At 45.7% G+C, this 11,222-nt stretch overlaps 1 protein-coding gene across 1 annotated transcript in view; it reads left to right on the top strand.

The window, feature by feature from the left end:
- The first annotated feature begins 6 nt into the window (after positions 1 to 6).
- LOC122755970 (TRAF interacting protein) overlaps positions 7 to 11,222 on the top strand; it is a 56,451-nt gene continuing 45,235 nt past the window's right edge. The window contains exon 1 of the mRNA XM_044004974.1: positions 7 to 5,270. Coding sequence (XP_043860909.1) covers positions 5,173 to 5,270 — 98 coding nt within the window. The 5' untranslated portion in view covers positions 7 to 5,172. The remainder of the gene's footprint in view (positions 5,271 to 11,222) is intronic.

Genomic DNA, 11,222 nt, shown 5'->3' with positions numbered 1-11,222 from the left:
GGGAGGGGGAAGGGGAGGGTGGGCCTGGGGGAGGGTCTCACTGTACATAGAGTCACTGGCATGACAACCCCTGTTTCTTGGAAGGGCCACAGCCTGGCCATGCCGTGCGGCAGCCTGTGGTCAGGGGGTGTGGCCTGGCCCCCTCCCCTGTGGGGTGGATCCCTAGGGGCTATAAGAGAGCTGTCTCTTCCTCTGTATGTGCGAGTGGGTGGGGGAGGCCCTGGCTGGCCCCAGCCCCTGCATGGATTTTTTGTGGCTTCTTTTGTCTTTTGCTGGCTTTCCTATTTCTGTTCCTTGCTGGACACTGCTCCCCAGTCCCTTCCCCTTCCCCATCACGATTCCCCCAGACCCCACAGGTCCTGTCCACTCTCAGGTCCTGTCCTGAGAGCTGGCCATGTGCTGAGGCTATGCGGGGAGAGATCAAGGTGACCCCCTCAGCCTCTCTGGTGAAGGTATGGGCCCTTCTTTGCATATGCACAGAAAGGGGTAGGGGTAGAAATGACAAGAAGCTTGGTACAGTGTACTCATGAGCATAGTGTGCAAGTGAAGCTGCCCACTACCCTCCGTGACCTCAGACAGTAGAAAAAAGAGCGGGTGGGTCTTAGGCAATGTAGAATAGCAAAGTGCCCACAGATGCCAAGGGAAGCTGTCCTCAGTGCACTTCTGCCCCAGTCTTCTTGGAAGTCTTTGCCAGGAACCTCATCCCTGCTTCTTAGGCTTACCCTCCCATACTCCTGAGAACCTTGGTGCCATCCTGCACAATGCCCCAAGGGGCCAAGGGATGCCGGCTTGGACAGCTAGAGTGGGCAGAGAAATACTAGGGATGGCTTGAGCTGAGGCCTGAACTCTCATCATGGGAATGAGCAGAAAGGTTGAAGGGGGGAAAGAGGGATGGTTGGAAAGGGTGAGGCCAGAAGGAGGGGCTAGGTGGTCTTTGTACTGTGGGTGGCCTGAGCTACACAAGGGAGCAGGGGCTGAAGTTCAGCTGGTCGCCAAAGTCCCACTTGTTCCAGCCCAGCCCTCTTCTTTCCTCTCAGGCTGTCAACCAACTCATTACCCAAACCCGGTAGTACCCTTAGTATATCGATTTCCTATTGTTTCTCTATTTTGGGGATCTGCCTCTTCATGAGTTGATTTCTCTATCATGCATTTCACCAACAACATGGAGGTAGAAAAACTCAGTGTTCTTCAGTCCCGTCCCGTCCCCCACTAGGGCCTGGAGGGAGGTCTAGAACACAACACCTTGCTAACCTTGCAGGGGTCCTGGAGAAATCCCAAGTTTCTTTTTCTGAAAGGGGAGATTGTGGGCTAGATTCTATTGGCCCCCCACTCTAGGGAGCTAAGGATCAAGGGAAGGAACTTGGCAGGTACCCCTTGTAAGAACCTGCTGCTCAGGGCAGGGGCAGCCATGCCAACCCCCTGCCCCTATGTCCCTACCCCAGGCTGGGCCAGGCTTCTTGCCCCCTGCCTGAGGATTTCTGCAATGGTTGTGCCCCAGCTCCCCCTGCATGCCCGTGGGTTTGATGTGGCGCTCAGAGGCCAGCAGGGCTAGACTGCGCGTCTTGCTGTAATTGGCAAATAAATGTCACCCTGCCAAAGCCTCCTACCCACTGCCTCACTCTGTCCCACTGCGCCGCCCCCACCTGGGGCCTGGCCCCTGGGCTCCATTTCAGCCTTCTGGGGAAATTAAACAAGATTGGGGCACCCCAGCAGGCAATGGGGAAAGCTCATCTTGCTGGACTTACAAGATCAGGGAAGGAAGGCATCAACAGTGGCCTGGTCCCTAGTAACTCATCACCCTGACATCATGGGAATTTGGTGGGTCTGTGTTGTGAAAGCCATCCAGCACCAAAGCTAGGATTTGAAAAATCCTCCTTCCCCAAAAGTTTCTCTGTTAGAGATCCATCTTAGAGTAGGAACTGACAGGCTTGTGGGGTAAGATGGTATGGACTGCTCCTTATGCCATTTGATAGATGATAGGATCAGGTCAAAGCACTGGAGACTCAGATTCTTGACACCATAGTTGCTTCTTCCTCCTGGTTCTTCTATGGGGCCAGCGCTCTTGCCTCCCACTCCAACCCCACTATGTTAGGCAGTCAAAAAGTATTTATTAAAGTATTTACTATGGGCCAGGTACCATTCTAAGCACCAGCAATACAAAGAAAGGCAGATTCAATTCCTGTCTTCAAGGAGCTCACCTTTGAATGGGGGAGATGACCTGTGAATAAGTAGGTATATACAAGATCTTCGCAGAGGAGGAGGAAGGTGGTCTAAGAAGGGAAAAGGTGAAGGTGAAGGTAGATTTTATTTCAGGCACGGGGGATAGGCAGTTCAAAGGTACTGAGAGTTGGAATGTTGAGTTAAAGAAAGAGCAAGAAGTCTACCCACACTACAGAATTTGGACTGTGGCAGCTTAAGGGTTAAGGCAAACTCAGCCGGTGGGGGTGGGGTGGAGGGGAATCGGGGAGAACATATAGAGTTCATAGAAGTGCTGAATTGGGCTATGTTTCTATGCTATGCCCCTACTTGCCATTAACCCATAACCTATGAGGACCTATGCCAGTAAGTGTTCTGCTCAACCCAGGCTGTGCCCAGGAAAAGTGCCATGAGCTATTCTTTCTTTGTGTGTGTGTGTGTGTGTGTGTGTGTGTGTGTGTGTGTGTGCAGCAATTGGGGTTAAGTGACTTGCCCAGGGTCACACAGCTAGTAAGTGTCAAGTGTCTGAGGTTGGATTTGAACTCAGGTCCTTCTGAATCCAGGGCTGGTGCTCTATCCACTGCACCACCCAGCTGCTCCTGGAGCTATTCTTTCTAAAACAGGATCCCTGATTTGTCTGGTGTGTTTGTTAGGGCCCCTTTAGTAGCATCCAGGGTCATGGGAAAAGGATGTTGTTAATTTTAGGCTTAATCACCTGTTAGTTGCTCCTCTTTAAAGCTGATTTGGGTCTCCTGGGTGCTTAAAACCCGCAGAAGGAAATTGCAACAACATAAATGAAGCTAGAAGACTACATATAAGGGGCCAGAGGTTACAGCAGTACCTCAGGTGACCTGACAAGTAATTGCCTCACTTTGGATATCATTTTCTTCATTAGTAAAATGAGAAAGCTGGATTAGATGATTAAGATCTCTCCAAGTTCTGAAACCTAAGACCCTTTGAATCATCAGGGATGTATCTTGAAGCTTTAACATTCAATACCCTTTAAGAGTTCCATAGTTCTTGCTCTACTGAGGGGCAGTAGCCTAAGATTTTCCTGTCGGCTTGGGCCTCGTAAGGGTATGGAAAAGAACTAGCCTCCTGGAAAATGACACAATCCTTAGGGTTAGCCATTTAGCCTCAGTTTTCCAATCTAATTCAGTTGAGCATGAATTATTTTATAATGAATAAGCAAGTTCTTTGGGTCATGGGACCAGCTCCTCTCACTTCCCCTTTTTTTTTCCTTCTTGGAATTGCCACATATACCCCACCCTAATGCACTATCCTGATGGCTTGGGCCAGTAGAGACAACAGGTCTTCCTATCATAGAGGTGGCCTAACTGTAAACCTGTACTTCACTAGCCTGAAGAAGGAAGGCTATGATGTTCCCACCAGCTAGGATCCGTGTCTGTTCTAGATGTCTTACATCGACAAGCCATGCTCTGATCATATTGCTTCTCTACTGTCAAGGGGTTAATTAGGTTTTGCTAGGTGTGGAGGTGCCTGGGCTCAAGCTTTGAATAACTTGGAGGAAGGGGATCAGTTCTGGGGCTTAATTCAAGTGAGTCACCGTGAATACGCTGAAGAATGCTTAAGGATGGATTGCTTTGGGGAAATATGGACCACCTTCACACTTTTGGGCTCCAGTCAAGATGTCCCTACCTGAGGCTGAGACAAGGTGATCTGAGGGGCAGCCAGGGAGATGGGACAGTAAGAAGGGGGGTGGGATTTGCCCAGGACAGGAGGAATCTTTACTGGAGACACAGGGCAGGGGCCTGAGCTCCCTGGTCAGTCACCTATTAAATGCCAGGCAGGGCAGCAAGGTGGCACAGTAAGTAGATAGAGGGCCTGGGCTTGGAATTATGAACACTCATCTTCCTAAATTCAAATCTTGCCTTGGACACTTACTAGCTGTGTGACCCTGGGCAAGTCACTAAACCCGGTTTGCCACGGTTTCCAAAATGAGCTGGAGAAGAAGATGACAAACTAGTCCATCATCTTTGTCAAGAAAACCCCAAATGGGGTCTTGAAGAGTACAACAAGCATCAGACACCAGGCATGGAAAGAAAGGCCAACCCCCCCCCACACACACACAAAGAGCTGGTAGTATAATGGGGAAAACCTATTACAAAAATTTTTTTAGAAACCCTGATTCCCAAGCCATCATCCCAGGCAAGGCTGGTACAGGTCAGGTTGTGGCCCCTAAAGATTCAAGATAGAGAAGCCCCTCAGGTTCCGCGGAAATGGAAAGCAGGAGAGTAGAACCTAAGATGAATCCAAGCCTGTCAGAGAAGGGAAACCCAGAAAATACTATTTCACAGATGGGAAAATCGAGACTCTCAGAGGGGACTAGCCCAATGCTCCATGGCCAGAAGGCAGCAGAATTCGAATCCCAGCCCAGGTTTTCCTGTCCCCAAGCCCAGACCTTTTTCCCGTGGACCAACACTTCCCCCCACCTCGCAACCCCCATCACCCACCCCAGGATTTGGTGCCACTTGGAACGCATTTCCCTCCTTTTACAGATGGGGAAACTGAGGCCCAGGGAGGGAGGAAAGGTTTTGCCCAAGAGAGGGCGGGGGAGGGAGGGAGACAGGAGAAGAATCCAGCCAAGTCACTCCTTGGGGGAACAGAGGCCCTGCCATTGGCTCTACAGGTGTCAAGAAAGCAGCTGGGCTCCAGGTGGGACGCGCCTCCGCCTCCGCCTCCGCCTCCCGCCCGCAGCGTCCCCGGGATAGTTCCGCCCCTTCCTCCCTCTCTCCCACCCCACCCCCTTCACGCGCGCGGGCCCCGCGCGGCTCTCATTCAGAAGTCGCGCCTCATTCCTCTTGCGTCACTTCCGCCTCCTTTCCGGAAGCGACTCTGACGGAGCCAAATTTGAAGAGAGACTAGAATTTCCGCCGGCTCGGCTCAAGCCTCAGGTCCTCCCTGGGCCCAGCTGACGGGGTCCACGTGGGTGCAGAAGCGTCGGGGGCCAGGAGGATGCCGATCCGCGCGCTCTGCACCATCTGCTCGGACTTCTTTGACCATTCGCGAGATGTGGCTGCCATCCACTGCGGGCACACCTTCCACCTGGCGTGGTGAGTGCGGGGCGGGCCGGGGGCAGGGTCTGAAGGTGGCCCCGCCCAACTTTCTGGTTCCCCGAGAGAGGGGAAAACAGGCAGGCCGCCAAAGGAAGGGGGAGAAGAGGGAGGGTTGGGGGGGGGGAGAGGAGGGGGTAAGAACCCTGGCTTGAATCCTGGGCAAGCGCCCCATCTCTCTCCCAGCCTTGCTGTGGTGACTTTGATCAGTTCATTGGAAGTTTCTGGGCCTCTAATGGAAATACTGGGCTCCCAGAATCCAGGCATCCGCTTGTTAAAGCTATTGCTATGAGCTGAAACTCTGCGGAACCGCAGTAACAGAGGTGGTATGGAACTAAGGTATTTTTCCACCTGTAGCAGTCTCTAGTACCTCAGTTTCCTCCTTTGTATGTGTGTTTTTGTGTTGAGAATATTCCTGCCAGCAATCGAATTTCCTTTTTAAAACGTGGCTTTAAGACCAGCGAGAAAAAAGCCAGGGATACACATAAAGGTGAAGTTTTAGTATTTCAATCTGAAAAAGAAGTTTCATTTTTTCCCCCACAGTAGAGCTTCCATTGAGTGGGCTGCTGGTAGGCTGACATGATGCTCTTGGGTCATGTGAAGAGTTAGAATAGGCTTGATTTAAAGGTTAGGCGGCAAATGAACTTAGGCTTTATCTATCATCTGTCTATGTATCTGTGTATCTATCCATCTATTTATCATGTATCATCCATCCATCTCTCCATCTATCTATCATCTATCAGTCACCCATCCATCTATCCCTCTATCATCTATCTATCATCCATCTATCTGTCTATCTATCTGTCTGTCTGTCTATCTAGTGCTGGGGCCAGTTGCATTATTTATGTTGGTGAACCATACTGAACATCAAACAGCAGCAGAGTCATTACTAGTGGAGCCCTAGAGGACCATTTGTCTGTCTCTGCTGCTCAGAAGCATTGCTTATAGTTTGTCCAATAGGGGATGAATGGCAGGCATTAAGATTTTTTTTTAGCTTTGTATTTTTCGTATTTTTTTTTCAATTTTTAAAATTTTTGTTAAATATTTCCCAGTTACATTTAGAAAAATAACATTTTTTTAAAAATTTTGAATTCCAAATTCTGTTTCCCTCTGTCAACCCTCCCCCCTCCTTGAGAAGGCAAGCAATTTGAAATCAATTCTACATGTGAAGTCATGCAAAACATATTTCCTTATTAGCCAAGTTCAGGCAACAAGATTCTTAGGCAGTCATTATAAGGCATTGTTGTTGTTGTTGTTGTTGGTGGTGGTGGTGGTGGTCCTTCATTCTCAAAGAGGACCATGACATCACCCCAGTGTCATGACTTGCACTGAATTGGATTTAAGTGAGGGCAACGGCAAACCAAGGTAGCCGAAAAACCTTCCAAGAAAGGATCTGGGAAGGGTCAAAAAAGCATAGTCCAAAGGAATGGGACCTAGCTGTTGATTTCTGAGAAGTGACACTTAAAAATAAACTGTAGGGCATAGTCAGAAAGGAGTTGGCTCACTTAGGGCAACAGCAACCCAGGAAGCAGGGAAGCTGGTCCAAAAATGGCCAAAACGGTCTGTATGTTCTCCTCAGTTACTGGATAGAGATGGAGCCCAGCTTTTTGTCCACATGAAGAACCATGCTCTCAGGACTATGATGTTATCAGCTATGAAAAACGAAATACAAATACTAATTTATCATTTAGCCTGTTTTAACCCTTTCCCTTGAATAGATCCTTTCAAGAGGAACCTAGCTTGTTTCAGTCATGTCTACCTCCTGTATAGACTGTTTCCCTATTTTATTAGCTGTGTAAGCTGTCACTGTTTAGATTATCTAAGTTATGCTTCATTTAAGCCTTTTTTAGCTTATTTTATACACAATTGCTTTCTTCACCCAAATTAAAACTAATGTAAAGTTATAATAATAAAAATACCTAATTTAGACAGCACTTTACAAAGTTTTCCCCCAATGACCATGTGAGGCAAAGAATATAAATATAATGTGTTTTGCAAATGAGGAAACTGATATTCAAAGTGATTTGTCTGTAATTACATAGCCGGTAAATGTCAGTACTGGGATTTGAACACAGTTCTCACAAACTCCAAATCCCATGCTCTTTTCACCATACTATACATGTTTGTTAAATTAAGTACCTAGGTTTTACATATTGTTGACCAGTACCAGAAACTATTGCAATTTGGGGGAGTGTGGTGATGGTAGGGAAATTAAAATTTCAGGTTAACCAAAAGTTATTCCTTTCTACATGATTGTAGATAACTTGCAGAAACCTTTACCCATAGATTTTGTTGGGCATACGCCACAAACAGACTTATGCTGAACCGTGTAGTCCTGGGGCACATTTGGACTGTGGGAGAAAGAAGGCTGTGAAATGAAAACATATCCATTTTATCAGCAAAATCATTTCTTTGTACTTTCCAGGTGCTTAATATGAAGTGAGAATGACAACTCTAGAATTTCTCACATCTTTTGTCTGAACTGCAAAGTTTTTGGAGCAGACACTACCTCATTCGTCCTTGCAGCTTTTTTGTATGAGAGGGAGATAACAAGTATAGTTCTCCCCATTTCTCAGATTGTAGAAACTAGAGAGATTAAAAAATAGAAGGGGAAAAAACCGGCAGAACTCAGATCAGAGTCCAGGTCTCCACTTGCCTGTTGGGGAATACCTTTTCTCCAGTGTTCAAACTGACTCAAGCCATTAGCTTTGAATTATTTATTTATTTATTTGCAGGGCAATGAGGGTTAAGTGACTTGCCCAGGGTCACACAGCTAGTAAGTGTCAAGAGTCTCAGGCTGGATTTGAACTCAGGTACTCCTGAATCCAGGGCTGGTGCTTTATCCACTGCGCCACCTAGCTGCCCTCAAGTCTTTAGCTTTGGCTAAGGTTAGTCTTAAGTGCACACAGGGCTAATTCTCCAAGTTGTGAGAATGTAAGACTGTGGGTTTTGACTTAGTTGGAGCACAGTGTTGTAGGCTTAGAATAGAACTAGAACCTGCCTTAGACTTTGTAACAGGTGGCTTGATTGCTCTTTATTGTGTACCAAGTGAAATCTCCACTCCTTAGCTTGGCATTCAAGTCTCCCCACAACTTGATCCCAGCCAACCTCTTGAGTGTGATTCTAATACTATTCCCTTGTGATGTAGCCAAACCAGAAAACTTAGAATTCCTTAAGTACTTTTTGCTACCCCTGTGACTTGGCTCACATTGTTCCCTATGCTTTGAATGTGCTTCCTGGTAGCAGGCTCAAAACATAATTTATCCAGTTAATAAGCATTTCTTAAATGCCTCCTATGTGCCGGGCATTAGGCATACAAAGGCAAAAGTGAGAAGGTTCCTATTCACAGATAGCATCTATCTGAGGCCTTCCCTGTCCTTAGGGGACTTACATTCTACTAGGGGTTCAGGAAAGGTCTCTTGAAAGGAGTAGCATTTGAATTGAGCTTTGAAGGAATCCAGGGTTTCCAGGAGGCAGAGCATTCCAGATAAGGAGGTCAGCTTGTGCAGAGGGGCAGAGGCAGGAGATTGAATGTCTCAAGCAAGGCCTATACTGGAGCATAGGATTCGAGAGGGAGAGGACTGTGCTAGCACAGCCTAGAAAGTTGGCTGAAGTCTGCTTGTGCCAAATAGAGGAGTTTTGTGTTTTAATGTAGAGACACTATAAGGGAGCCACTGATATTCCTAAAACAGCCATCTGACCATGTCACACTGAAGGAGTAACGTGGTTACACATGTCAGAAATATCAGTTTGGCAGCTGGTGGAGGACAGGTTAGAGAGAGAAGAGACTAGATATAGGGAGACCAATTAGGATTGGCTTTTTTAATTGTCTAAGCCAGATGTGATGAGGGTCTGGACTAGGTTACTTTTGCTAAAAGTAGACATGAGGGGACATATAGAGACATATATAGCCAAATTGAGAGGTATATGGAGGAGGTAGAATCAAGATATGAGTTGCAACTAATTGGATGTAGGTAGGTGAGAGAGGGAAGTGTTGAAGATGACTTTAGGTTGTGAACATCATTGACTAGAGAGATCATGGTGTCCTCTGCAAAAATAGGGAATTTAGGGGTCAAGATAATGAATTCTGTTTTAGACATGTTGAATTTTAAATGCCTGTGGGACATCCAGGTGGAGATGCCCAGCAAGCGGTTGGAGATGTGAGCCTGAAGTTGAGGAGAAAGACAAGACCTGGATCTGTAGACGTAGGAGTCATCTGCATAAAGATTATAGAAATCATTGGGCACTGATGAAATTACCTAAGGAAAGAATAAAAGAAAGTCCAGGACAGAGCCCTGAGTTCAAATACTCATGCAGAAGGAGCAGCATGTAGAGGATGATGCATAAAAAGAGACAGACAAAGAATCATAACAGAGAAGACTGAGAATAGGTCTTTGGACTTAAAAAAATAAGTCTTTTGTGACCTAGCAAAGATCACTTTTTATTGAGTACTAGGGAGAGAAGGCATATTGTAAGGGTTTGAAAATAATAATGATGATGGTGATGACAACTATTAGCATTTATATAATGCTTTAAGGTTTGCAGAGTATTTAAAAAGTATTATCTTTTTCTATCCTCACAGCAACCTTGGAAAGGAGATGCTGTTGTTATCTTTATTTTACTGATGAGGAAAGTGAGGCAGAGATTAAATGATTTATCTGAAGCAGGATTTGGACTGGGTCTTCCTGATTTCCAACACCTGCATTCTACCCATTGTGCCATCTAACTACTTCAGCAAGTGAATGGGAGGTAAGAAAGTGGAGACAATGGAAGCTGAGGTATAGGATTATAGTTTGAAGGTCAAGTGAAGGTTTTTTAAGGATAGGGGGAATCTGGGCATATTTGAAGGAAAAACTATTGGATATGGATAGGTTGAAAACAAGAAGAGATGCAGTGATCAAGGAAGCATGCTGCCAGAGGAGAGGAGAGGAGAGGAGGTAGGATTAAGACACGAGTAGAAGGATCGGCAATACCAAGAAGGATGACTTTTTCCTCTGAGGATGGAGCAAAGGAGAGGATTGTATTTTTTTGGTAGATGAATAAATCTCCACTTGTTGAAATCCTTCCCATTTTTAAAGGCCATTTTTAAGTACCATATCTTCATGCAGCCTTCCCTGATTGTTATCACCCTCACCAAACCAGAACCAATCTCTTCTATTCCATTCTTTCATAATACTGTTTTCTCCTATGTATTTATTATATCCAAATTAATGATATGACTTTTTATAATTTTAATAGTATTTTATTTTTTCCCAGTTCCATGTAAAGATAGTTTCCAACATTCATTTTTGTAAGATTTTGAATTCCAAATTTTTCTTCTTCCCTCCCCCCAACCCAAGACAGCACACAATCTGATATAGGTTATGTGTGTACAATCATGTTAAATATATTTCCATATTAGTCATGTTGTGAAAGAAGACTCAGAATAAAAGGGAAGAACCACAAGAAAGAAAAAAACAACAAATAAAGGGGAAATTCTTCAATCTGCATTCAGACTCCATAGTTCTTTTTCTGGATGTGGAGAGCATTTTTCATCATGAATCATTTGAAATTGTCTTAGATCACTGAGTTGCTGAGAACAGCTAAGTCTATCACAGTTGATCACCAAATAATGTTGCTGTTACCCTTTGTTCTCCTGGTTCTGCTCACTTCACTCAGCATCAATTTATGTAAGTTTTTCCAGGTTTTTCTGAAATCTGCCTGCTCATCATTTCTTATAATACAGTAGTATTCTATTACATTCATATACCACAACATGTTCAACCATTCCCCAATTGATGGGCATCCCCTCAATTTCCAATTCTTTGTCGCCACAAAAAGAGCAACTATAAATATTTTTGTACATGTGGGTCTTTTCCCTCTTTTATGATCTCTTTGGGATACAGACCTAGTAGTGGCATCGTGGGGTCGAAGGGTATGCACAGTTTTATAGCCCTTTGGGCATAGTTCCAA

The sequence above is a fragment of the Dromiciops gliroides genome, chromosome 1 (assembly GCF_019393635.1).
Source record: "Dromiciops gliroides isolate mDroGli1 chromosome 1, mDroGli1.pri, whole genome shotgun sequence".
NCBI lineage: Eukaryota > Metazoa > Chordata > Mammalia > Microbiotheria > Microbiotheriidae > Dromiciops > Dromiciops gliroides.
This window is presented reverse-complemented; position numbering and strand designations above follow the sequence as displayed.